The sequence below is a fragment of the Fusarium flagelliforme genome (genome assembly GCF_020744385.1).
Source record: "Fusarium flagelliforme strain FIESC 12 MPI-CAGE-AA-0113 chromosome Unknown B0J16scaffold_2, whole genome shotgun sequence".
Classification (NCBI taxonomy): Eukaryota; Fungi; Ascomycota; class Sordariomycetes; order Hypocreales; family Nectriaceae; genus Fusarium; species Fusarium flagelliforme.
In genome coordinates, this window is record NW_025763504.1 from 5,631,383 (window position 1) to 5,656,570 (window position 25,188).

A 25,188-nucleotide genomic window follows, 5' to 3' on the forward strand; every position below is an offset into this window, starting at 1 on the left:
CCATGGAGTCTATTACATTGATGTTCTTTGCATTGATGGTACTATGTAATAGAATATTCATGACAGATTAAAAGTCAATGTGTAGCTAATTGGACCCTTAACGGCTACTCCGATGACTTAGTACCTAAAGGCATTGAACCCTTAATATGAATGTTTAGTGAGTGGCAGAGCTCAGCCAGCAAAAGGCACGTTACTTTGAATTGTCCACGGGACGACACTAGCTTGGAAGCTCACAAGAAATACGAGGTGTTTCTCCTCCAAAAGCGACCTAACGTTACCCCACAATGCCCAAAAATGGGGGCCATGACCGGCAGACAAGCCCCCTGTAGAACGGGAAATAAGTCTGGACCACAGTCTCTATCAGTGCAGTACCACGGACGCCACAGCATTAACTTTTCTACCCGCTACTCAAAATAGCTTTTCAAGACACGCACTAACCCAGAATACGGGCACTAAGCTGAGCTGACAGTAAACACAAACCCTTTACTCTACTAAGACAAGCTGTAATAGCAACTATGACGCTATGTTGGGTCTGTCACTGCCTCCAGCCTCCCGGACGATTCCTCGATTCGGATGTGGAGTTGTCCAGGTAGACTCTAAGTGATCGTCCGAGGCTCGTGTCGTGATGATGGACAAGGCAGGGTAACTAGCTCAACTCACTAGTTCCCTGCCCTGTAAGTTAGATGCAAGGTAGCATGGCATGTCATGGCTCGTTTTCCTATGCAAAGTCTAGAGATTCTATGATAGAACCTCAAGTATAAGAAGAGTCCTCAGTCTCCTCCAAATATCACTTCTTCTCATCATCACTCTCATCAACAATCAACCACTCTCATCCTCTTCGAGCTTCCAGCCAAACAACTCTCACCACCACTACTTTCACCTCTTTAACTTAAACACAAACCACCACAGCCGTCAACATGAAGTTCACTGGTATCCTCTCTGCTCTCGCTCTTACCTCCGCCGTCTCGGCCACCACTGGTAAGTTCCATCTTCAATACACTCCAATATCTTCACTCGACTAACATACTCTCCAGTCTCTTACGACACTGGCTACGACAACAAGGCTCGTCCCATGACTGCTGTCTCCTGCTCTGACGGCTCCAACGGTCTCATCACCAAGTACGGCTGGAAGACCCAGGGCAACATCCCTACCAAGTACGTCGGTGGTGTCAACATCATTGCTGGCTGGAACTCCCCCAACTGCGGTGGCTGCTACCGCCTCGAGTACAAGGGCCGCAAGATCAACGTCCTTGCTATCGACCACGCCGCCTCTGGCTTCAACATTGGCCTCGATGCCATGAACGCCCTCACCGGTGGCCAGGCTACCCAGCTCGGCCGCGTCAACGCCCAGGTCTACCACGCCGACCCCTCTGCCTGTGGCCTCAAGAAGTAAACGGCGCAACTCTACGACTTTTATGAGATGCATTGGATAGCGGACATTTTTAGAATTCTTTCCCTCCTTAGAACTATGGGTTTAATACTTGGCATTGGCTGGCGTTTAGACTACGATTTATCACACACATAATCTACCTAGATACATACACATACATACATGAATGAACATAGAGCTTAATTGCTTATACTCAGTTGCCTTCAAAAGAATCTGAAAGTGAAATTTTGCATTTGACTTAATCAATTAGCATCTCTTGCCTACATTTACCTAGACCGAAGACTATGCTCGAACGTTGTGAAGATCTTGTGTCGGGCCTATTGATAAAGAGATAACAGGCTTTCGTAATATCGAGAGGAGTATATCGAGCCTAAAATAATACTCTGGCCTAAGAGCTACGTATGTTATGCCTGATATTAACACCTATCAAACCGACTTTGCCCTCTGCTGTCTACCGGGAGGATCTCCGTTCGTAACCATCGCTTATTCATCCTACCACATCACCATACTTTTGAGGGTAAAATGTCAAGTTTCCACTCTCGACGAAGACTTTTTATAGAATGTTCACCTCTTCTGGTGGACCCTGATGTAAGCGAAGAACACTGGTTATGCGTCGTCATTGTAGTCGCTGTCGTCTTCGTCGTCACTTCTGAGCCATGGTGGAGTGTGGATGACCGAGGGAGGAGGTGATAATGAACTGGTATCGCTATTTGACTCTGTGTCGTCTTGATCCATAGGCGTGGGTGGGGACAAAGACGATCCGCATGAAGATAGAGGACTGTTAGTGTCCATGTCCTGTGCCGGCGGGCTTTGATATTCAGAGTCGGTGCGGTGTGCGAGCTGAGCATCGGGAGACATAGGTGTGTACTCAGGTGTGCTTGGTGGAGGAGTTCGTGAAGCGTTGGCGACATTGACAAAGCGTCCACCCCCTTCCACTTGTTCTTCAGAGACAGTCAGTACACAAACGAATAGCCAGTAAAGGTGGGAGATATCTCGTACCGCTTGGTGAGTTTCTAATCCACACGGCGCACTGGAGCACTTCGACACGATTGACGAATTCTTCGTACTTGAGTCCATATTCCAGACCTCCGAATGGTATTCGGATCTTGCTTGGTGCTTTCAAAACAAAGGTTGTGTTGTCGATTTGAGTCTTTCCAGCGGCAGACTCGATGACATCGATGAACTTGTCGACCAACCCGCCCTCGCCCTTGAACACCACACACTTTTGATCTTTGCAATATCCCATGAAGTTATCGTCCAAGGCATCTGAATTCCTGGTGATCTCCAGGTCTATCGTTTTGGTCGTCTTTTTGCAGCGCGAAAGCTTTATCGAGATGTCGACGGATGGTAGGATGTGTAGGAGCGAGGGGGGTGGTGCTCTGTTTCGCAAATTTCTGGCATTTAGGTAGGCATCATAAGCAGGCTCAAGCACTGATGCACGAGATTTTGTAAACTGCGGTGATGCTACCTCCATGAGATTGCCGAGGCGATCCAGCTTGTCCTCCCAAATGGTGGTCATGTTGAGACTTGATCGTGTTGTGTAGTCAGGTATCGAGATGTGCTTTCTGACAAGCAATTGCGGAAACGTTGATGATATACAGAGAAGCATATGTCGGCACTGAGAGCGAAGAAGCAAACAGTGCGGTCTCTTGAACCTTGGGGGTGCTCCTTGTTTAGGAGTATTCACTTTGTGCTCGAGGCAGCAGGCGCGACTGGAACCGCAACTGCAACGCACCTGCCGGCAGCTGCTACCCGGTGTCCAATGCAAACACCGGACGAAACTAATAGTATATCTCAACAGAGAAGTGACTGTATTGGCCTCTATAGCGGAGTATTGTTATAAACGTCGGGTTTATTCTCAGTGAATAAACATGCCCTTGATCCTGGCATTGTGTAGTTTGCATTTTGGAATAAGGAACCTAAATGAAGATAACAAACCTGTCCAAGAATAAACCGATAATGCCGACCAACTACGATATTGACATCGGTATTGATCATGTTAATACATATTCCCCTCGACAAGGAACTTGCGCAAAGACGATACTCTTCACTCTCCTATAGTCAAACACCATTGTGCTGGCCTATGAATAGAATTATTGACGCTATTCTTTGTATAGGACGATTGATATTCAATGGAATGAACTATGAGATTGTGTTGACCGCCAAATGATTGATAGGAGGCAGCGGTTGCTTGCATACTGAACTAACACGATCACTCCGTTACCATGAATCTACTAAGATCACCCACAACTACCTACTTCACAATACAAGTTTACTTACGCTCGATGTCTTCAGCCAGCACAGCTGAATTCGTTTGACATGTGCTCATTAACACGGCTTATGGCAGAAGGAATAAGCTGACTCATTATCCTGTAGCCTCCCGTAAGAGTGTTTACACTCGAAACACCACCAATGGATCTTTATACACAACAAACAACAAATACAATTATGCATACAAACAAAAAAAGCATCCAATCAAGACTGTCCACCTTCCAACCTGTGGCCGGGATAGGAAGCGAGTCCGAGTCGGTGACGTGCCTTCCCGACGTGGGGTAATCCTAGTTCGTCATAAGATCGTAGTTTACATTCGCATTGATCAACTTCCTCCGAGGTATCTCCCTGTAGCAAAACTTGATAATTTCCCAACTCTAGTGAAAGTGATGTTTGCAGTTTTATTATGGCGCTGACGATGCAGAATCTTCCGAATGAGATCATCGCTCACATCCTCAGCTTCCTCGATTCTGAACCTGATTTACAACGACGCATTTATCAAGACCCTGCCAAGCTTTCAAGACCTGTATCGTCTGGACCCGATACGCCTCTCAAGAATGCTTCACTAGTATGTCGGCTTTGGAGAACATCTGTGATAACCTCTTTGTTTCGACATGTTGTCTGGTCTTTTTGGCGTTTCTATAAACCAGTCGCGCAAGACATCGCTTCCGAAATCGAGGTTCTGAGTTTCTTACGGCGCAATAACCTGGCATCCACTGCCGAGAGCTTTACTATCTTGATTGATATTCCTCGAGGATCGGGACAAAATCGATATGCCGATGATCAATGTTGGGGAGTCTTACCTCCTGCGGTGAATCAGCCTGAGAGGCCCGAGTCTTGGAATCTGATGTGGTCTGTTTTGGAGAATCAGCACGACAACGAACATGTCGACACACGACCCAACGAAGATAGAGCGCGGACTCATTGGGATAACAACTGGCTTTGGCATACTATATTCGATGTTATAGACCCCTTGCGCATCACGTTGGTCAGCTCGGCAGACGTTCTCGCTTCGCTTCTGAGTAGAACCGTCGATTTGTCGAGTTACTGGGCTTTCAACAGCTCTTATTATGTTATATCATTATCACGACCATCTCACATTGTCGAGCAAAAGAAAGGATCGGATCTATTACCGTCGCAGCTTTCTGGCCTACGGAACCGCATCCCTTGCGATCTATTCCATATCAGAGACTGGGCTTCGCTTCTCATCAACGAAGGCTCTTTCGCGCCTGTCTACTCGACATATGAATTCTTTCACTACTCAGCGGCAACTCTCCTCCCTGCCATATTTGACGCCTCAGATCCTTCCTTCAATGTCATTTGCGAAAACCTTAAGTCTTTTTCATACATTGCCACGTTTCCTCTTTCACACCATATCTCTGACTTTCTTATCCCTAACTGCCCACCTGTCGAACACCTATACGTGCAGCTCATGCCCAAGAATCGCGACTTCTGGGAGAGTAGTAGCCTTGCAAGAGTGAATCTCTCAGATCTGTGGCTTGAGTGCGATACCTCGTACGCTCTATTGGTGCGTCAGTTGTTAGAACCCGTCCCGCAGCAAGGCTGGCAAAAACTGAAAATGTTTGAAACGGGCGACACACCAGCAGAGGGTGTTTGGGGGATGAACTCGTATGATGCGCATATTAACGGCGCAAACGGGTGGAAGGAAGAGCGTGGGGGCGTTTTCGTGAAGGATATCTCCCAGAGCAATAGTGACGAACAAACTGTGGAAGATGGAGCGCAAGTATAGGTCATTGTCAACCATAGTTTTACCAACGATCGCTCTTGGGCGCATTATGCTTCTCTTAGCCAAATCAGACTGGTTCCACCAAACATTATACCACCTTAAGTTCAGGAAAGTATGAGAGCAACTTGAACGTATTCATGTCTATAGGATTTGCATGTCGTGTAGTGAGCGACTGCATAATGATGGTGTGATCATTTGTATCTATATGATCTATATTGGATGCGAGGTCTACCACTCGACGTCCGCATGTATATCAGTCCAAGTTACAAGCCCTTGGTAAGCCTCAGCCATAATAAACTGGTTGTACAAAAGCCAAACCCAAAACAAACGCCTCTACATGCATCATGTAGTCTATCTGAGCCAACTGGCAGTATGTGGTGAATAACACGAACCAAGCTGCCACTACCCCTGCCATAACCGTTCCTCCAAGCCCAAAACGCCATATAAATAAGAAAAGAGTTAGTCGTCGTCACTGTCAATGTCGCCATCCTTGTCGCTATCCGTGAAATCCGCAATAGGCTCCCTCGCTGCATGCTCCTTCATCTCACGATATGTACTCCACGTCAGACCCAAGAAGGCAACGATGATCATTGCGCCTCCAACAATGGCTGCAAAGCTCAGGGGTTCTCCAGTAATAAACCAATCGACAATTGCGACAAGGAAGATGGTGAGTAGCGCAGCTACCGATGACAGAACAGGCGATGTCAGGGAAATAAGAACGAGGAATGATCCGCTGAAAGTGGCGTTGGAAAGCACGGCAAGGAGAATGAGCCAGCAGGTCGAAGCTTCGGGGATTTCAAACTTTTCAATGTTCAGCCAATCGAGGAGAGGAAGAGGAATCCAGAGGACTGTAAGAGTGAAAAGACCGATCAAAGAACCGAACGTGTTGGCAAAGATCATGCCTCGACCGGGAGAGCAGCCCTCAGGCGGGCAAGCATATCGCTTGTACAGAACCTCATAAAGGCCATACAGAACGGAACCAATACCGATAACTAGGTTACCAAAGAATCGGTTTCCGGCTTCGACACTCTCGGTTCCCTCCTTGGTATCACCGTATGCAACAACAAGGACACCACCAATAGCAATAAGAACAGCAACTGATTTATCGAGACGCAGCGGCTCGTGGAGGATCGGAACAGAGAAAACGTATGCAAAGAAAGCGGAGCAGTTGTAGATCGCCGTTAGATCCGAGGGCGTGGTCAGACTAACAGCAATGTACCAACTCAACCCTGCAACAGTCAAGGCGCAAGTGATAATGGCGGTGAAACGAACAAAATAACGAACAGGCCGGGCGCGGTGTTGGATCGATATGTGGAATACATCGAGGGTCTGCTTCTCGATCATAATGGCAGTGGTGCGCAATTGATGCTTGTGTCTTTTCCAGAAGACGGGCCATGGCACTTCACGCTTCTGGAAGCGCAGAATAGCGAGTTGGACTGGCCATAAAACAATCCAGGAACCGTGAGTGAAAAACATCATACAATAAGCTTTATCCCAACCAAGGTTATGCTGAATATGTGCGCTCAATTCTGTCTGAACACAGAAAGCGATTAAGCTGACGATAAGGAAGAATCCTGCGTACGTGTAACGCTGCTTGGTCGAGTCCGCGGCAGCTTCGGCAGCGGCTTGAGGGCTACGACTGCGCATCGTGGACCGTCGGCTCAGACTTGGTCGTCCCATCATCTCATTTGGATGATAGGGAAGATCGTCCTCGCTGGATCCCCTTGACCCCTGGCTAGGTCGTCGTCCGGTTTCGCTGGTAGGCGAATAGCCAGCGCGACCGCGCTCAGGGTCATCTTCCTTAAAAAGAAGGGGTTCGCCAGACTTACCATCGCCATGACGATGGTAGTTTGGGCGACGAAGGTCATTGGGATTCATATCGTCCAACTCCAACCACTCGCTGTCAGACTTTGACTTTGACTTTGACTTTGACTTTGTATTCTTATTGCGATCGTGGCGTTTCGTGTCAAGATCGGAAGCGTCGCTCGGATGGTCGGCGGTGCCACGGGCGCCAACAGTTCTTGGTTTGGCAGTGGAGGATGATGCTGGTTCGCATGTGGTATCGTCACTGGAAGAAGTGGAAGAATCTGAATCCGAATCCGAATCTAGGGATACTCGATCGCGACCTTGCAAAAGACCGGCCTCTTGATCTCTATTATTGCGGCGAGACATTTCCGGTAAAAGGGAGGGACAGGGCAGATATATAAAAGAACGATAGGGTACAACGACGGTAAGGAGTGAAACGGCTTAGCTGGATCTGGGGCTGCACCGGGTGTTTCTGGAGATAGGATTATCGAATCGAGGCGTTGTATTGGATCTGTGGTATGTAAAGGTGGTGTTGAAAAGCAGCCATGGATTGTCCAGGGCGGAGACAAGCGGGTCCCAAGACCCCATTTTACAGGGGCCAAATTCACAGGGGACCAACAGCGCGGGGAATTGAATGGCACGGGGAGGAGACTGGGCGAACTAGGGGTGCCGTCATCGTTCAGTTGGGCTGCAGATGGGGATCTTGGCTCAAGAAATTCATGTCGCTAGGTTATCGCGCTTAGAGATTCCAATTAAATGACTCGACCGTTGAGTAACAAACGATAAACATAGGTAGATATAGTTCAGTGTTGATGTCTGGTTTACAAATAATAAGAGAGGAATACTACAGGGCTGAGGCTTATCCCCAACTGAAAGGTCACTACAAAAGTACAGTACAGTAAATACCCTGCACATGTACAACAATAACAGGTTTTCACCAAAATATCCATGGATCTTGTTGGATCTCTGCAAGATCTGATTGCGTGCTACTCTATCGCTCAGATATCATGCCTAATGCCAAGGGCGTCACACCAACAAAATGACGCCTTAAAAGTCATGTGCCATCTTATATTCTCCCCACGCGCCCCCAATCCCAAGACATGTTCGTATGCAGTATCACCACCAGATACAAGGAACCCAATGCTTACTGAATAAAGTAGTGGGGGATAAAAGCACGTGAGCTTCAGTCAGAACGTTAAATATCACTATCTACTCCCAATTTACTTGGCCGATTTTCCAAACAGAGCCTCGTGGACATCATAAGTGTACTCCAACTCCCCGTGCCAGTAGTTGGCTGTGTCTGCCTTGGAGTATAACCAGGCCTGGTCAAGTGCCTCAACCACATCGTCGGGCAGAGGGCCCTTCTCAAGAAGTTCTAGGTTTTCCTCCAGCTGCTTTACGTTGGACATTCCGAGAATGATTCCATCATTTCCATCCTTGATCTTGAGCTTGGAGTGGTGAAGCATCCATCGCAGCGCCGTCTCAAGCATGGTCAGACCATTCTTCTCCACGGCCTGCTCGATAACATTCAGTGCCTTGAATGTGCTCTCTCGGAAGTAACGCTGTCTGTAAGCGTTTCCAATGCCTGACTGATCCGAGAATCGACCGGTCTCGGGCTTGATGTCCATCGACTTGATCTTGCCGGACAGGAGACCACCAGCAATGGGGTTGTAAACGACGATATCGAGACCGTATCTCCTGCAGGCCACAAAGAGCTCTGCCTCAATAGAACGGGTGAGGCAGTTGTACATGCCCTGGTAGACCGTAGGTCGGACCCAGTTGTTGTACTTGCAGGTCATGACGACCTCAGCGACCTCGTACGCAGTGAAGTTGCTGATACCAAAGTTGACGAACTTTCCTTCCTTGTGAAGCTTGTTGATGGCCTCAAGGGTCTCGGCAAAAGGAACACCACGGTCAGGACGGTGGAGGTACAGTAGCTAACGATTGCATTAGTCGCTTACAGTTTCTTTGTTCGGTCTCAACTTACATCAATGCAGTCAGTTCCGAGCTCCTTCAGACTGGTCTCGACCGACTGAATGACCTTGTCGTAAGTGTTTTGACCAGGCTCCTTGGGATACATGACCTTGGTATCAACAGTGAGTCCTCTCTGTTTCCAGTTGGTCTCTTTACCAGTCCATCCCTCCTGGTTTCCGCCGACATAGATACGGGCAGTGTCAATCTCATGGTAACCCTTGCCTTGGAAGACATCGAGCGCCTTGTTGAAAGTCTCGGAATCAAAGATACGAGCGTCGAGCTTCTCACTGCCAGGAGGTCCAAAGGTCATGAGACCCAGGATAACACGAGGCTTAACGCTTTGGGGAATGAGAGGCATTGTGATGGTGAAAAGTATTATTGATGAGTATCTATTGAGATATGATGCTCAAAGGAGGACAAAGAGATCTTTATAGTCACTCAAGAGAAGACGGGGTATCGGAGATGTGACTTCTAAACTCCAGCTCCCCAATCTATCCTCACATCCTCGACTCACCCCCACCAACAACATGGAGCGGCTTCGGGCGGGGTATGTTTCGGTTGAAGTCAAATGAGCGTCACGGCAAACGATGCGGCTGAGGCACCCGAGAAGTTTGTTTACTGGCTAGAGGGGGAAGATTGGTGGATTAATGCCCCGAGGTCATTGGTGAGAGCAAGTGAGGGATCGGAAGCTCAAGCGAGCTTCTGTTACTGTAGCTTCATGACGTAGGTCTTTTTGTTAACATACGGCTTAGTTATTGATATCTATTTACGGAAGGCCGGATGAGATTGAAACATCTGAGTTAATGAAAAGACAACAAAACCATCAAGGTATTCCGAACCAATAGATTAGGTACTCAATTGATATCATTTGCTCCATTGCTACTTTACTGTTCCGTCGACTCAACACGTAGATATTAAGCCTGTTCTTACTTACACATATCAGTGGTAGAACAGATTACAAAGCCTTGATGACAACACAAGCTAGAATAGATATGCCTGTAATTTCTTCTGTTACAGCATACCTCTAGGAGCTAGAGTTATTCTTACTTATATACCTAATACAATAGATGACCCATTGAAGTGGGTTAAAGCAAGAGTTGATACTGCCCGATAGCGGATTAAGCACAATCGGATAATCATCGGCGACAATCATCCCGCAATGTTAAACCTCCAAAATCACAGCTTCGCGATTGGAGATTTCCAAGATCCCGAATTGCCGTGTCGAACCTCCCACTTCCACTTGTGAATGCGACGTTTCAAACATGCTTTTGTAAGGACAATTAAAAATGAACAAAAACTCATCAATGGCTAATTCTATCAGTTCCTTCTTTACATAGACTAATACATCATGAGGGCGCAATTGGCCCGCCATGCTCGACGGGTCCTCATCCAGCAAGGCCGATCCCCGTCTTGCGCCGTCTATTCCACTCCTCTTCGTCGAACACGATTACCTAGAACGATAAACAATGGCTACTCGCGGCGATACTTCCTCGAAGCTCTCTTCGCCAAAGCACCCAGAGAGATTCGCCAGCCCGAATTCGAACCAGGATGGCAGAAGATTATGGTATGGAGGAGTCGCATGCTCGACAACTTACGCCCGCCGCCGACAGAAGAGCTTGTTCAAGCATGGAGGTCTTTCTTTGAAGGAAAGTCGTCTAGTCGAAGGTCATTGAACGGAACTCAGGCAATGCAATGCAGACGACTACTCGAATATCTTGTGAAAGAACGAAAATTTCCCATTCAAACAAAGATTGAAGTCACCGATCTTACCAAGGCTCTCAATGTTCTTAGCACACTCCGACCTCGCGAACGAACTTCAGAACACCTCATGCTAGCGAACGGCCTCTGGGACGCCATCCATAATCCCGTGATGCACGAAAAGCCCTGGACGACTCGCGGCGGACTCTGGTGCACTTATATCAACGTGCTGTGTCTTTATGGTGGATCGAAAGAGGCTCTTCAAATGATTTACGATAAACGTGACGAGGCCATGAAGCACTGCGAAAAGAAAACGAAAAACCCCATATTATGGATGTGTCAGGGATTGGCTCAGGAAGGTCATGGAGAGGATCTTGTTGCATTCGTTGAGTGGGCAACAAAGAATGGCTATCCATTCGAAACACATATCCAGCGTGTGTTGGTTTCTTTCTTTGCTCAGAGAGACCAGATTCAGGAGACGCAGTATTGGTTCGACAAACCCCTTGAATCTGGAACCCGCCACAATCACATTATACCCCTGGTCGCTCACTTCGCTGCCCGCAATAACCTCCAAGACTGGGCGATTCCATATTTCCTTGAAATAGGTGAAAGGCTTTCTGAAAAGCCGGACAAGCACTACTGGGATAGCTTACTGCAGGCGATTCTTATCATTGGAAAAGGCTTGCCCGAGGTGGAACAGATGATGACCAGGATGGAAAGCTCACATGAGTCTTTCAAGCCCAACACGGCCACCATCAACAATCTTCTTCGAGCTGGACTTGAGTTGAAAGACATGTTGTTAGTCGAAGAGATTCTTTCACTCGGTACTGACAAGGGTATCCCACTCGATGGTGAATCTCATCTTATTCTTATGGAGATGCGACTTCAAGCGGGTTATATACCTGGAGTCCAAGCGGCATACAAGAAAGTAACACACTATGAGCCCTGGCACGTCAAGCCCGATCTATGGTGGGACTTCAGTCAACTGGTGAACGAGTTCGTGATGACTCTCACTTCTCAGTCGACGCCAAACTTCAAACTTATTGGTGATATCATCGAAACGTGCGAGGAGAATCAAATACTTCTCGAGCCTGGCACGGTTGCTGCTCTCTGTATTCGATTCTTGGAGAATGAGCAGCATTATGAAGTGATGGACATATTATCAGTTCACGCTTTCCAGTTTAGTGCTGCAGAGCGAGAAACTATTCAGGAAGCTTTTACCAACTTCTGCGCGGATCTCAAAACGAGCACTTCAAGAGCTTGGAACGGATATCAAATTTTGCGACAGTTCTTCCAAGACCTTAGCTTTGAACACCGTGTGCTGCTCATGGAGGCCTTCTTCGATCGAAATCGTCCAGATATGGCTGCGCACGTTTTCGGACACATGCGACAACATCGAAATAACGACTATCATCCTAAGCGGGAGACATATATCACTTTCTTCGAGAGGTTCTCAAGATGTCCCGATGACGAGTCTCTGGAGATCGTCCATAACATGCTTAAAATGGATACCACTGTGGTACCCAACACTAAGCTTTACACTTCCCTCATGCTAGCCTATGCATCTTGCGGCAAGACTAGTCAGGCAATGGACTTTTGGCAATCCATCACAGCATCTGCAGAAGGACCCTCTTATGCAAGTCTGGAAGCAGTATTCTGGGCCCTTGAGCGCACACCAAGAGGTTCAATCCAGGCCCACCTCATCTGGAAGCGAATTGAAAGCATGGAAATAGATGTCCCTGCTTCGGTCTACAACGCCTATGTCGGGGCTGTCGCTGGTAGTGGAGAGCTAGAAAAGGTCCAGGATATGTTGATAAGGATGAGCGTGGTGACAGGGGGTGAACCAGATGCAATGTCGTGAGTTAACAACCACCTTTACCGAGATGATAACACAGCTAACATAAAACAGGCTGGGCATTGCTTTCAACGCTCTTCCAGGACAACAGCCACAAGCAGATTTCAAGGCATGGGCTCAGGGGCGGTATTCTGAGGCGTGGGCCTCTCTCGAGTCCAAGGGCAAGCGACTTAACAGGGATTCGCTGTGCCAATACAAGCTCAATAGGATAATGAGAGCTTGAAGTGTATCAAAATATGTCACATAAAAAGAAAGAGATGTGTTGGATGTAGACAAGTGTATCAATATGTTACATAGAGGTTTGAGGTTGTTGTTATACATAAGACCACAAAAATAATGATCATGACATCATCCCATTTAACAGAACGCCAGCGCAGGAACAAGTCGTTTCCCTTTTTCTTTTTTTATATACGACTGTTTTACTTTTGGCGTTGGAAGAATTGGTCGCGAAGCATCTCGGGATGGGCGTGCACGCTGGGGTAGATACCCATGCCCTGAACTCGACGAACCATCTTGGCCACCTTGCGCTGGTTGACGGGTCGAAGACGGGTGAGGTTGGAGTGGTTGATCATTCCAGATGAGGATGTGAAGTGCTCAATAAGAGAGAAGTTCTAAGAACCAGTTAATGTCTGTTTATAGGATGTCTTGCTGTATATAAACGCACCTTGTACATATCAAGAGGGCTGATGCCCAGCGCATCAACAACATCGTTGTTTCGCACCGATCTCTTCCTCCACTTCTGCATCTCAACGGGACTCAAATCGTGAGGCGAGTAGACATCACCAGCCTCCCATCGTCGAGGCATTTGCTTGAGGAAATCGTTCGACATCTTCTGGTTCTTGAGGAATTCCATCTGTGCTGTCTTCTCCTGTGTGTATGAAGCGGATCGTGACTTGAATCGCTCTATAAGTCTAGCGGCAGCATCCCCACGGGATGGCTTGTATGGTCCAGCACGGTTATGGCTGCTGTTGTTGAGGTTCGCAAGGCGATGGTTGTGACCTCCTGCTGAGGCATTGTGCTCGCGGGGAGCAGCGGCCGGGGCTGTAGTGGAAAAGGGTCGAATGACGGATCGTGCAATAGCCGAAGCTGTCGAAGGAGCTGGTAGTCTGGGAGGCATTTTGGGCGGTCGCAATTGAATCCGACGATTAATATGGCGGGTTGCGAGGCTAATTTTGGTGATATTCAATCGTTGGAGGTTTTTCGACGGGGCGGAATACAGCGGGGTGAATTCCGCGTCTCCACTCAGATTTTATCGTCTGCAAATTGAACCTTTAACTTTTGATAGCGGGACAGCAACTATTTACTCTACCAACGACTGCGACAACGCAAGCACAAAAAGACGACCAGACGTCTCATAATAATCCCTTAATAGCTGGCGACGACGAGAAACCGATACCATGGTCAGAAAACTCAAACATCACGAGCAGAAGCTTCTGCGAAAGACAGACTTCATCACATACAAATCCGATGGTGGCCATCGCGACAAGGCTGTCGTGCGACGATACATGATCCAAAAGCCTGAGGATTATCACAAGTACAACCGTCTCTGTGGTGTACGTGTCCCTTATTTCAAGCGCATCAACCCCTACTAACAATCGTAGTCTCTGCGCCAACTCGCCCACCGTCTATCTCTCCTTCCTCCCGAGAACGCAACCCGCCGCAAGCACGAGGAGCTTCTTCTCAACAAGCTCCACGACATGGGAATCCTCAACTCCGCCTCCAAGCTTTCCGCCGTCGAGAACGGTGTAACCGTCAGCGCATTTGCGCGCCGCCGATTGCCCGTGCTTATGACCAGACTGCGCATGGCTGAGAATGTCCAGGCTGCGACCAAGATGATTGAGCAGGGACACGTGCGCGTGGGAACTGAGACTGTTACGGATCCTGCGTACTTGGTTACGAGAGGCATGGAGGACTTTGTGACATGGACCGTGGGCAGCAAGATCAAGAGGAACATCATGAAGTACCGTGACCAGCTTGATGATTTCGAGCTGCTATGATTGGGGATCGGTTGCTGAAAAGAGCATGGGGAGAAAAATGCATTGGACGATTGGAGTTTGGGCGTCTTTGTATTGTGATCTTCGAAGGGCTACTATTACGGTAAAGCTCAGCAGTTGAGGGCGATAGTTCTATATCTAACAAAGTTTTGTCAAATTTATGCTGCCAGTTTTTATATCTACAGTCGCGGTATAGCAGGCTGCGAGCAATCTCTTTCTGTACTTGATTTCTCAAGCCCATTGCGTGCGTTTTGACTCACATGTCTTCCTTTTTAGCTATCATATCTCGCTCAGAAGGCACGGAGAACGAAGTCATGAAGGCAGAGGGAAGGCTTTCTTGTACCATCAAGCCAGCGAAGGTTAAAGGAAGAGCTTTAATAGCTCAACGGCCACAGCATATCTTATTACTAATTCATTCTCCCACCTACAGTAGCTACATAAGAGGGTGGTATAAATAGCCATGCCTGATAATGGTGAATGCCATTAAAAGCGCCTTCGGCCCCGCTCGGCTCCGTATCCGGCTCGCGGAAAACTTACAAACAGAGCCGACTTCCGTGTGGGCGTCTAAGTCTTCCATCTTCCTATATAAAGCAATCCCCTCTTCTTTTGACTGTCACGCCACCGGCACGTATCTACAAGTCTTTTCTTTTAGACCAGTGCTCATCATGGCTGTTCTTTCAACTCTCAATGAGCTCGCATGGCAACTCATTGACCCCTTCCTGTTCATGGGCATAGCCATGCGCTTCCTCCCCAGTACGATCCTCGAAGTTATCAGGAATAGAGATTTCTGTACTCTGCTCTCACCATCAAAATCCAAAGAGGCGTGGTGGGGCAACTTTTGGGCATTTATAGGTCCCCAGGTGAAAGCCAGCGCAGAGAACAAAGTCATTCCACTACTTGAAGGGCGTGTGAAGAATGGCCGCATGGGAGATGAGGTCGTCGAGAGGCCTATCAATGGAGTTGTTCTTGAGATTGGTGCGGGGACCGGGATGTGGGCGGATGTGTTTGCTAAAGTCAACGTCGGAGTGAACACTGATGAAGATGCCGATGGGGAACTCAGGCGAAGAAAAGGAGAGAGTGGTCTAACTCGTGTATACGGCATTGAACCAAACCCCAAATCTGCAGCAACTTTGCGACGACGGGTGAAGGAGATTGGGCTTGATGGTGTTTATGAGGTTGTCCCAGTGGGCATCGAATCTATCAACGACCCCAAAGCCTGGGACGGCCGAATTGAACCTGAAAGCGTCGACTGCATTGTCACTATTTTGTGCCTCTGCAGTATTCCTGAGCCTGAGAAGAATATCAAGCTTTTGTACCAGAGTCTCAAGAAGGGTGGTCGATGGTATGCGTATGAGCATGTGCGTATGGATCCAAGCGACGGCTACTTCCTGCGCATCTACCAATGTGAGTCAATAATCTACTCCCGCAAGAGCAGTTACTTATAAGAATAGGGGTCACTGGACTTGTATGGTCACAGGTTATGGGTTCGTGCCGAATCTGCCGATCAACAGGTAAATCCTTGAGAGAAGCTGGTCCATGGGAGAAGATCGATCTAGCGCAACCTGTCGGAGAGGCAAGATTCAATCTTCTTCCCCATATCCTGGGAACATTAACAAAATAAAGATGTGCGAGGATCCGGGCAACAAGTGTGACATGGTTGATAAGTATAGTATAAAAGCACCGTAGCGGCTGGAATTGAAAATACGAGTTATGCATTATGAACATAAAGGGTATCAATTGGAAAGCAATAACGCCTTACAACTCATCGTCATCGTCATCGTCTGACAGGAAGATCGAGGTTCGCACACTAGACCCTGCAACATCCGTCTTGACTTTCTTCTCATCCTCAAATTTTGTGTTGACAATTTCTGTCTTCAACTTGTCCGTCTTTATGTTCTCTGTCTTCACGCTCTCCATCTTCAAAACGTTTTCCTTGTCATCATCCTTCTTGATATCTTCATCTTTAAGGATAGGCTTGATGTCCGCTCTCTCATCTTTGACATCGTCTTTGACCTCTTCCTCTGTATCTGGGCCATGAGCCTCCTCTTTGGCAACGTCTTTCACGTCTTCCTCTTTAATGATCCCTTCTCGGATGAGCTTGGCTTCTCGTTTCTTGTAGAACAGATCTAGGCAGTTTCGCCTTGCCTCCTGCGTCCAGCTTTCCACCACAAGTGCAAATTCGGTCGCATTCGCAAAGCCAAACTCTTTGGCCATCTCGCAGAAATGTCGCAACATAACCTCTTCAGGAGGGTTATATATGCCATGTAAGCCTTTGCCGCGCTCGTTACCAGTATCGGCAAAGAGAGCACTGTTTCCCTCGCCTGAAGAGTACGAATTCATGGCTGCCCGTCGCGAGAGTTGTTCTTCGATCTTGGACGATCCAATTACCTCACTGTTGTCGTGTGTATACTCGACACCGGCAGAAGTGAGGATGGCTTGTATCGCATCGCTGTGGGGCTTTTTGGCCTTTTTAGAGTCCAGTATTCGCTGCTGGTTCTCGGACGTCAGGATCGTGGCAAGTTGACCCATACCACCGTCCTCGACGTCTGATTCTTCATTCTTGATCACACCCAAATCCTCTCCGTCCTTGGCCGCCTGCTCCATGTTGACATCGACAAGATTAACGCCCGCTTTAGCTTCGGCAATATTGGTTTTATTGACAATGTCCTGTAACAAACCGCTGTCGTTATGGTATGTAAAGATATTGGCGAGTCCAAAGATCTCACCCTTCCGAGATGTATCCTGCTGAACACCTTTGAAATAACGGCGTTCGGATGATGCAGTGTAACCAATGTTCGCTTGCTGTTGCTTATAGATCTGACGCGCATAGACGATCTCCTCGACAGTTCCGAGTGAAATGAGACGAAAGACTTCGACATCGCGAGTCTGGCCAATACGGTATGCTCGATCTTGTGCTTGAAGATCATAAGAAGGATTCCAGTGAGGGTCAACAATAACAACCTTATTTGCAGATGTGATATTGAGACCAACTCCTCCGGCTTTAGTGGATATGAGAAACACGAATTGTGTCGGGTCCGAGTTGAACGTATCAACAACCTCCTGACGCGCTTCGTAACTCAAGGAGCCATCCAGGTAACTGACAGTATAGCTCGTGTTGGTGAAGAGATGCTGCAGAATACGTAGAAGCCGCACACTGTGGGAGAAGACCAACACCTTGTCACCGTTTGCATGCCAGAACTTGAGCAGTTTCTTCAACACTTTCCATTTTCCACAAAATTCGGGGTTCACCAGATTCTTAATCCGGTCCCGGTTATCGTAGATGTATTTCCAGGTATCAGGCAAACAAGTTCGAAGTGTGGTGAGGTCCGACTCGTGTTTTGGCTCCAGATCAGTAGTCTGTGGTACAAGAAGAGTTAGATGGTTTGCAAGCTTCTGCAGGACCATCATGCTAGGGAACACGATGCTCTGCCATGGTTTTCCGTTAGAAAGGAATTTATCACAACACCATCCTCTCTTACTGCCACCACAGCAAGGGTCCGAAAGATGTCGAAGAAGCTCGATATCCGCGCTGTCAAGAAAGTTCTCGTAAGCATCCCTCTGAAGGTCCGTCAAAGGGCAAAAGACAACTCGGTCAGTCTTCTTGGGCAGTTGCTTGGCTATGATAGACTTCATTCGTCGAAGAAAGTATTGTGGTAGCAGATTGTGGACCAGCTTGTCGGCTGTTGTCCTTGCCAGGCTGAGCTGAGCTACCGTTGCATCATGAGACTGGCCGACAGTCAATGGCTTCGTTACCCTTTGCGTCCATTCAGCAATTGCTCCAAAGTGACCGGGGTTGGTCCAGTCCAGGAGTGTCCATAATTCTTCGTATCGGTTCTGAATTGCGGTGCCAGTCAAGCCAATACGACAAAGCGCGTTGATCTCGTTTAGAGCCTTGGTGGTTTCCGAATACCTGTCTTTCAACCTGTGGCACTCATCGGCGATAACCGCATCCCATTGAACCAAGTTGACAGAACTCCGGCTGTTTTTGTACGTGTCGTAAGTGGTGATCATAATCTCGACTAGACCTGCACGGGCACTACTCAAAGCATCCTCTTTGTGTGATCCATGGAATAAGTCAGTATGCCACCAACCCCAACGATCCAACTCATTCTTCCAGTTCATAATCAATGATCCAGGGCATATTATCAGTATTCTCGGGTACCACCGCTCAGGGAACTGGCGGATTTGTCGTAATCGTTTGGCGTCACGTTCATCACCAGTTTTACCAAATGCAACGGTCAAAAAAGCAGCCACTTGTACTGTCTTTCCGAGGCCCATGTCGTCGCCCAGTATACCACCTTCCTGGTAAACAAACTTTCTGTGAAGAAATGATACACCAGCAACTTGGTAGTCTCGGAGATATTGCGCAATGGATGCCGGAATAAGGCCTGCGGATTGTGGCAGCTCAATATCTTTGTATGGTCGTGAAGGCTTGATACCGCTGCTCTCAGGAAACTTTGGTCGCTCTTCTAATTCTCTCAATCTCTTCGTTTCTTCGAATTGAATTCCAGAATAATCTGGAGGAACCATCAAAGCAGCGTCATGGTGAAGTTTCTTCTTGTTATCAAACCGTCGCCTGCGCTCGATGAGATATTGGGGCAAATCTGCCAACTCAAAGTCCTCCTTAGGGGCTTCATTCTTGGCGTCAACATCATTTCCACCCTTCTTTCGTGTCGACTTGCGCTTGCCGCGTCGCTTTTTTGGCTTCGTAGGCAGATCATCCTCGTCGCCTGTCCACTCGACCTTCTCTTCTATCTCAGCTTCATGTTTTCTTTTCTGGGCCGATTTTGAAGCAAAGGGACTATTATCTTCAGCCTCCGAAGCTGTGCCGTCATCGTCAAGTATTTCTATTACTTCCGGCTCTGCTGGAGGCATGGTGTAAAGTGAACGTGATTTCAAAGACATGGGTTCGCTAAACGCGAGGCAACGCGTCTCGGTCGTCATACAAGGAGCGAAAGCACGTGACTTGATTAACACAAGCTCTCTTTGGCAGGTCAACTGGCTGGGCAAATCAACGGCTAAAAAAAATCAAGCAGCCTAGTTTTGGTATGGGTTTAAGCGTTTAAGCTCAGGTTCTAGCTATCTTTATTTCCTCAATAGGTTCTTAGAGGAGATTTAGTTACAGTTAATACGCATGAAAGTGTTAAAGACAACCTGGCTCCACTTTCACCTTCTTTTGAGCTCAGACAACAAACTGCACCGCCACAAAGATCTGCTGCAAATGCCCTCGTAGCCTCGCTTCCGAATTCAAATGATCCTTTCGCCAATCGAAAATTCTGAATCCTTCAGAGAAACTTCAATGGTCAAATTCAATGGGGAACATATTGGGCCTGCCTTGCTAAACGTCAATTAAAGACTGAGACTACCGAATGTACACACTTCGGTGTTGAGGCTCTCAAATTAGTGTAGTGATTAAACTTGACAAGACCTTGGTAAACATGATGATCAACGGTTAACGTTAACCGTAGACAACAATAGCATACCCATGCTGCTCATCTACCGACGCTTGCAGGGCGGGTCTGCCAAGAAGACTTGGCCAAATGACACTCGGATCATACACAATGCAATCAATCATCAGGACAAACAATTAATAGTTACGTGATAAGAAAACGTTGGATTGACGGGTATCGAATTAATTACTAAAAAGCCCAATGCATTATGCTTTGAGAGCCAATCCAGCATACGCCTCCATCCGTAAATAAACAAAGAGAAATAAGGAACTCAAATCGCGTCCATGCCTGTCGTAAAATCGGCGTCCAGCGCAAAAGTGCGGATCACCGGCGTGAGGTATCAAAGCGAAGGAAAGGTTGCGCAACTAGACACAGGGCGCGGCAGACAGCGGATGCCCGGTTGACTCGGCAGTCACCATTGTCTTGGCTGTTAGACAGAGTGTCGCATGGTCAAGAACAGCGAATGGCTGGCCAGTTGTCGTAAATGGTTGGCGAGCGGGGCAGCAGTCATTAAGCTGTCTTGCAAGCGCCGTAGCCCTTAGCTGTCAAGTGCGGCCTGGCTTAGTACTTCAGGATGATGTACAGAGCGTGGATGATACCGGGAATGTAACCTGAGAATGTGTTAGTCAAATGCCGAGCAACGCATGGATGTAAAATTAAGTGGTAGCGTAAGCCGCCTGCACCGCGGAGGGTCCGGATGCAGAGAGCTGAGAGAGGTCGGTGTAATAAATGACTTACCCAGAATGGTGAGGAGGATGTTGATGAAGAAGTCGGCACCACAGCCACGCTCGAGGAAGACACCCACGGGAGGGAGGATGATGGCAAGGAGAATCTTGCAGATGTCGCTGAAGCCAATGTTAGTCCATGTCTCGATGCCTTCAATCTTGTGCCCGTATTCTCAACAGCTCGAGAAGTCCATCCTGAGATATCTTGCGACAGCCTTAACTGCGGATCGCTCGGGATGACGTCGTCGCTCAAGTCGAGAATACTGGAAGGAGTTGCCTTACCTAGCAGTGAAAGGCATGTTGTCGGTTTTGAAGACGAGGTATTACTCGGAAATGTGTGTGGTAGGTTGGTAGGAGTTGAAGAGTTGTTGGTAGAACTTTGTTAAACTGTGAATTGATATGGGTAGAAAAGGATGTGGTAGGTTGGAGGGAAACGAAGTCTTTTATACAAACGCTGTCATCCACGAGCCAAGCATAGCATAACATCACATCGCATCACACGCAAACCTAAGGAAGGTACCTACCTAATCACCCCAGGTCCTTCCAACTTTCCCTGACCAAGCAGCAAATGACAAAACCCAAAAGTCCGCGCAACCTCAACCGCACCTTCCTCTGGGCACTGCGTCATTGACTTACAGGGATGGGGCAAGCCACAGGAACGATGTCTAAGTAAAAACTGGCAGTCAATCAGAATCAGTCGTCGGCCAAGCCAATTCTGCCCTGCTTGGTCAGTTTTCCCGCCTGACCATAAAAATTGTGAGTACGTACATACAAACAACAAGCTTGAGCGCAGCCGAGTCGTGTTAGTCGCAGATATGACAGGGGATGCTTGGGCTACGTCATGAGGCGCATGTGTCATTGTGGCTGGGGCAAAGCATCTCATCTCATCTCACCCGACAGATAACGAACGAGCGAGCACAAACCACAATGAAGGATTAGGATTGCTGCATCTGTGGCGAGCAGCAGATTGACGAATGGATTCGACAATCGATATTCGTTGATCTTTGTGGCTGAGTTATCGGAAGTTTTTTCGTCTCAATGCGCATTTGACTTCAAATCTCGATATTGTAAAGAATACGCAATCAGCCACTGTTTACGATATCAGTTAATTCTTTCTCAGCCTCTTGGATATCGTAACCGATGTGACAGAGCGTTGCAGATTATTGAGATATGCAGTGTGCCTGACAAGCAAGATTACCTGACACACTACTGTCGTAATGATTGAGTGCGTTACTGGGTAGCCACCACAAGATGCCGAGTCTACCGACTCCCAAGACCTAGCGGCAAGGTCAATTCAATCTTCCCTGCCTAAAAAGGAAACACAATTGCTGCTAGAATTCTCTTTGGTCATGCTTCTTTTAGCTGTCTGTGCCCACTAAAAGCTGAAAATCTACCTGATTTTTACCTAGTGTGGCTTGTCCAATCTCTCACTAGAGTCAACCTTGGCTCTTGGCATTCTGCTTGGTTAATGCTGCTCAGCGTTTACATGTTTCAGAAGATTTGAGGCTACGCGTCAGTGCCAAGCATCTACTCAAGTCCCAAGTCCTTGCTTCACGGCCTCACCGGCATTCACAGTGGAGGGCCAAGAGAGAACATCTCGGCAGCCCCATTTTGACAAGTCTAAATTTGCCTCTAGAGCTCTCAGCATTTCATTAGAGCTCGACACTAGAACAGGCAGGTTGTTCGTGATAACGTCACAATGGAAATAAGCCCTTTTCAAAGTTTAACCTGACATTATGATATCAGCAAAGAACAAGATGATATCAGCGTCAAGAATTGGAGAATCTGGGGTCTGACTGTACTGTAACTAAAGTTTGGGCCCATCTCTACCGAACATGCAGGGTTGCGGGTTGATACGGTTCGTCCAATAGAGTGGTCGTTCTAGTTCTCGATCCAATAGGCAAGAGTTAAGCTAATATTCTCCTTGAACTGCTGTGGTCAACCTGCCTCCAATATCCTCCATTGCAGCAATGGTGTTTAACACCACAAACAAATGTACTCTTTTTTAAGGAGGTTACCAATGACTTTCCGACCAGTAGTACGCTGAAATAAGAGTTCTAAACCTAGTTTGACGAATGATGGCGAAACCTAATATGAGTTGCCAAGCGCTATTGTTTATCTTGAGTCTTGAGAGCTTCATTTGATGCAAGATGATACATCGACTGGCATAGAAACCGTTCACGCTGTCAGTTCGATAACTTGTTTTCAGGGCTGTTTATCCAAAGAGAGAGGTTTCGTTACCAACAGGCTCAATCGCATATGACAGCAGCCGTCAACAGTCGTGATCATTGGAGGCACAATTTTATAAACAGCACACTGCCAAGTCCCTGACTGAACACTACAAGCCTATCATTCTTAGATTCTATTCATAGTACCTGGGCAGCCGAGATACGAATGCGATAAAGAACTATAACAAGCCATCGGGGTTGACCTCCGGGTTTAGTTCCAGGCACAGCAGGGACAACTCTCCTCGGCACACGACAACGACTTGGCTTGTCATACGTAATGTGAGATGATCCGGGTAGATCCCAGATCGTGGATCTGCAGGGTATCTGGTATCCTCTACATCTGCAGAGGTAATCAGTAGCTGTGTGCTGGGCAAGCACGAATAAGACTGGCCCATCGATCCCATAATTCGATGTGACAGGCCATAACTCCGATCCAATGAGTGACTCGGCGGGTCGGTTTAGGGACACGAGACTGAACTAGCTCGCAGGTGGAAATGGTCCCGGACGTAATAATCAAGAGGAACCTGCAGGTGCTTATGTGATTCAATATTATATTCTTTACCTGTGATGACAGGCAATTCTATTCTGTGAATAGCTTTTAGCCCATGATATACTCCAGGATATCTACAACCACAAAGGTAGTTGTGACACCCAGTCTAGCCATTACGCAAAGATTGGGTAACATAGCCATGGCAGCTCTCATGAACTAATGGCTTATTCCTCCTTGATCTCAGGGGTAACAGCCCAGCGTTTTCCAAAGAGGACGTTGCCCAGAAGCTGAGAGCCAACGATATATCCAAGGTAAGCACCAGCAACAATTGTAACGGGCCACTTCTGCCACTCGCGGTCCCAGTCGAGAGGGATAGGGACGGCTCCAAGCCACGCTCCAACAACGGTTCCGACGAAGCCGCCAAAGGTCTGGTCAAAGGGTGCCGACACCCCAACTACAGCCTGCAGGGGAACGGGGTCGGAACCGCGCACGTAGAAGACGGGGTATAAGGCGAGGACGGCGATGTGCGCGCAGCACAAGAGCGTGTGAGGGACGTGAGTAAGGAACGGCGCGCCGAAAAGGACAAGTAGGATATGGAGGGCGGGCGTCAGGATGAGGGCGAGAAGCAAGGAAATAACCGCAGTCTGCACAAAACATGTTAGCTTTCGGTCACATATGGGAAGATTTAAGCACTTACAGGAATAGCCTTTGCTTCCCGTCCATCAGCAGACTTCTTCTTCTCACCGGGGCGCAGCTTCTTAGATGACAACGAAGATCCCGCTGGGGGAAGACTCAGCATCAAGTAGACGGCCTGAATAGCAGCCACCACAGGAAGACCAGTCTGAAGGGTCGAGACGGGGTCAGCCACCAGGGCATCGAATCGCCAGTAGAATAGGCCACCAAGCAGTACCGCATGTGCAATTGATGCAGGCAGAGCTAGAGGAGAGTTGACCCGAGGAATCGCGGGCACAGCGGCCTTGGACGCGAGCTGCTGAGCGGACCCGCTCTTGATGAGAGTCGTGGACATGGTGACAGGGTCGACAAGAGGCATTCAGTAGATCGTAAAGGAGTGGCTTGAGCAATTGCTCGTTCGTGCGTGCTTGTCTCGTCTTGTCGCGATCGTCAATTGAGTATCACCAACAGGGTGCTTTAGCTTAGCTGGACTTGACAACTGGACCTGGGGTCCATGCCTGTCACTGATGTCACGTTTTTAATCACATGACCGTTCCATCTTTCGGCTCCGAGCTCCACTCTGCTCCGTGCCGTTGTCCTCCGGCTGTCTCTCGGACCGGGCCCAAGAACCGACTGTGTTACCACTTTTAGACATGAAATTCTCCGAAGGGAACCACTCATTCGGTCACCGGCGAAGAATGGCAACACTATCATGCTTTGGTTCTTCGGCACCGGCGACGACCACGGCAGTCAAATCATCAATATCACGAACGGGATCTCATGCAACCACAAATCTGGGCTGTCAATCTGGAACAGCTCAGCCATGCACGGCTAGAACGTGATAAGAAGTGACAGGGCGTTCGAGTCTTGGGGTATGCAGGAGAGCGC

General features: G+C 48.1%; 11 protein-coding genes across 11 annotated transcripts; 5 read left to right on the forward strand and 6 right to left on the reverse strand.

Annotated features, from left to right (window-relative positions):
• The first annotated feature begins 780 nt into the window (after nt 1-780).
• Nucleotides 781-1,684, forward strand: B0J16DRAFT_335530 (Cerato-platanin). Its single transcript, XM_046127084.1, has 2 exons — nt 781-978; nt 1,035-1,684. The coding sequence occupies exons 1-2, from the start codon at nt 918-920 to the stop codon at nt 1,391-1,393; spliced, it is 420 nt and encodes a 139-aa protein (XP_045987477.1). The 5' UTR covers nt 781-917; the 3' UTR covers nt 1,394-1,684.
• A 242-nt stretch (nt 1,685-1,926) lies between these two features.
• On the reverse strand, nt 1,927-2,909 carry B0J16DRAFT_369666 (uncharacterized protein; the record flags this gene model as incomplete). The annotated part of the gene is made up of 2 exons (XM_046130294.1): nt 1,927-2,331; nt 2,390-2,909. The coding sequence occupies 2 exons, from the start codon at nt 2,907-2,909 to the stop codon at nt 1,997-1,999; spliced, it is 855 nt and encodes a 284-aa protein (XP_045987478.1). The 3' UTR covers nt 1,927-1,996.
• A 1,071-nt stretch (nt 2,910-3,980) lies between these two features.
• B0J16DRAFT_335532 (uncharacterized protein) lies at nt 3,981-5,556 on the forward strand. Its single transcript, XM_046127085.1, has one exon. It carries the CDS (start codon nt 4,068-4,070, stop codon nt 5,409-5,411), a length of 1,344 nt encoding a protein of 447 aa, XP_045987479.1. The 5' UTR covers nt 3,981-4,067; the 3' UTR covers nt 5,412-5,556.
• A 311-nt stretch (nt 5,557-5,867) lies between these two features.
• Nucleotides 5,868-9,546, reverse strand: B0J16DRAFT_262645 (NADP-dependent oxidoreductase domain-containing protein; the record flags this gene model as incomplete). Its single annotated transcript, XM_046123312.1, has 6 exons — nt 5,868-7,654; nt 7,798-7,916; nt 8,121-8,189; nt 8,259-8,357; nt 8,457-9,151; nt 9,202-9,546. The coding sequence occupies 6 exons, from the start codon at nt 9,544-9,546 to the stop codon at nt 5,868-5,870; spliced, it is 3,114 nt and encodes a 1,037-aa protein (XP_045987480.1).
• Nucleotides 9,547-10,399: 853 nt separating this feature from the next.
• B0J16DRAFT_369670 (uncharacterized protein) lies at nt 10,400-13,018 on the forward strand. The gene is made up of 3 exons (XM_046130295.1): nt 10,400-10,458; nt 10,510-12,743; nt 12,796-13,018. Exons 2-3 carry the CDS (start codon nt 10,537-10,539, stop codon nt 12,962-12,964), a joined length of 2,376 nt encoding a protein of 791 aa, XP_045987481.1. The 5' UTR covers nt 10,400-10,458; nt 10,510-10,536; the 3' UTR covers nt 12,965-13,018.
• Nucleotide 13,019: 1 nt separating this feature from the next.
• On the reverse strand, nt 13,020-13,900 carry B0J16DRAFT_412155 (ribosomal protein S18). The gene is made up of 2 exons (XM_046133273.1): nt 13,406-13,900; nt 13,020-13,352 (listed from the first exon to the last, which is right to left on the reverse strand). The coding sequence occupies exons 1-2, from the start codon at nt 13,856-13,858 to the stop codon at nt 13,161-13,163; spliced, it is 645 nt and encodes a 214-aa protein (XP_045987482.1). The 5' UTR covers nt 13,859-13,900; the 3' UTR covers nt 13,020-13,160.
• A 116-nt stretch (nt 13,901-14,016) lies between these two features.
• Nucleotides 14,017-14,905, forward strand: B0J16DRAFT_283486 (uncharacterized protein). The gene is made up of 2 exons (XM_046123992.1): nt 14,017-14,294; nt 14,343-14,905. Exons 1-2 carry the CDS (start codon nt 14,139-14,141, stop codon nt 14,736-14,738), a joined length of 552 nt encoding a protein of 183 aa, XP_045987483.1. The 5' UTR covers nt 14,017-14,138; the 3' UTR covers nt 14,739-14,905.
• A 352-nt stretch (nt 14,906-15,257) lies between these two features.
• On the forward strand, nt 15,258-16,459 carry B0J16DRAFT_335539 (S-adenosyl-L-methionine-dependent methyltransferase). Its single transcript, XM_046127086.1, has 2 exons — nt 15,258-16,139; nt 16,187-16,459. The coding sequence occupies exons 1-2, from the start codon at nt 15,401-15,403 to the stop codon at nt 16,354-16,356; spliced, it is 909 nt and encodes a 302-aa protein (XP_045987484.1). The 5' UTR covers nt 15,258-15,400; the 3' UTR covers nt 16,357-16,459.
• B0J16DRAFT_335540 (P-loop containing nucleoside triphosphate hydrolase protein) lies at nt 16,460-19,624 on the reverse strand. Its single transcript, XM_046127087.1, has one exon. It carries the CDS (start codon nt 19,608-19,610, stop codon nt 16,491-16,493), a length of 3,120 nt encoding a protein of 1,039 aa, XP_045987485.1. The 5' UTR covers nt 19,611-19,624; the 3' UTR covers nt 16,460-16,490.
• A 705-nt stretch (nt 19,625-20,329) lies between these two features.
• On the reverse strand, nt 20,330-21,314 carry B0J16DRAFT_335543 (uncharacterized protein). The gene is made up of 3 exons (XM_046127088.1): nt 21,193-21,314; nt 20,924-21,030; nt 20,330-20,796 (listed from the first exon to the last, which is right to left on the reverse strand). The coding sequence occupies exons 1-3, from the start codon at nt 21,207-21,209 to the stop codon at nt 20,747-20,749; spliced, it is 174 nt and encodes a 57-aa protein (XP_045987486.1). The 5' UTR covers nt 21,210-21,314; the 3' UTR covers nt 20,330-20,746.
• Nucleotides 21,315-23,852: 2,538 nt separating this feature from the next.
• Nucleotides 23,853-24,655, reverse strand: B0J16DRAFT_381455 (GPI biosynthesis protein family Pig-F-domain-containing protein; the record flags this gene model as incomplete). Its single annotated transcript, XM_046131162.1, has 2 exons — nt 23,853-24,272; nt 24,326-24,655. The coding sequence occupies 2 exons, from the start codon at nt 24,653-24,655 to the stop codon at nt 23,853-23,855; spliced, it is 750 nt and encodes a 249-aa protein (XP_045987487.1).
• Between the last annotated feature and the right edge of the window lie 533 nt (nt 24,656-25,188).

Bases quoted from the DNA above. Each gene is read 5' to 3' on its own strand.
- B0J16DRAFT_335539 (XM_046127086.1), top strand. From the start codon at position 15,401: ATGGCTGTTCTTTCAACTCTCAATGAGCTCGCATGGCAACTCATTGAC. The intron at 16,140-16,186 runs GTGAGTCAATAA...TTATAAGAATAG, and splicing joins CTTCCTGCGCATCTACCAAT to GGGTCACTGGACTTGTATGG.
- B0J16DRAFT_335543 (XM_046127088.1), bottom strand. The intron at 20,797-20,923 runs GTAAGTCATTTA...ACACATTCTCAG, and splicing joins CATCCTCCTCACCATTCTGG to GTTACATTCCCGGTATCATC.
- B0J16DRAFT_283486 (XM_046123992.1), top strand. From the start codon at position 14,139: ATGGTCAGAAAACTCAAACATCACGAGCAGAAGCTTCTGCGAAAGACA. The intron at 14,295-14,342 runs GTACGTGTCCCT...TAACAATCGTAG, and splicing joins AGTACAACCGTCTCTGTGGT to TCTCTGCGCCAACTCGCCCA.
- B0J16DRAFT_335532 (XM_046127085.1), top strand. From the start codon at position 4,068: ATGGCGCTGACGATGCAGAATCTTCCGAATGAGATCATCGCTCACATC.
- B0J16DRAFT_412155 (XM_046133273.1), bottom strand. From the start codon at position 13,858: ATGCCTCCCAGACTACCAGCTCCTTCGACAGCTTCGGCTATTGCACGA. The intron at 13,353-13,405 runs GTGCGTTTATAT...ACTGGTTCTTAG, and splicing joins GCCCTCTTGATATGTACAAG to AACTTCTCTCTTATTGAGCA.
- B0J16DRAFT_335530 (XM_046127084.1), top strand. From the start codon at position 918: ATGAAGTTCACTGGTATCCTCTCTGCTCTCGCTCTTACCTCCGCCGTC. The intron at 979-1,034 runs GTAAGTTCCATC...CATACTCTCCAG, and splicing joins CGCCGTCTCGGCCACCACTG to TCTCTTACGACACTGGCTAC.
- B0J16DRAFT_369670 (XM_046130295.1), top strand. From the start codon at position 10,537: ATGAGGGCGCAATTGGCCCGCCATGCTCGACGGGTCCTCATCCAGCAA. The intron at 12,744-12,795 runs GTGAGTTAACAA...AACATAAAACAG, and splicing joins GGTGAACCAGATGCAATGTC to GCTGGGCATTGCTTTCAACG.
- B0J16DRAFT_335540 (XM_046127087.1), bottom strand. From the start codon at position 19,610: ATGCCTCCAGCAGAGCCGGAAGTAATAGAAATACTTGACGATGACGGC.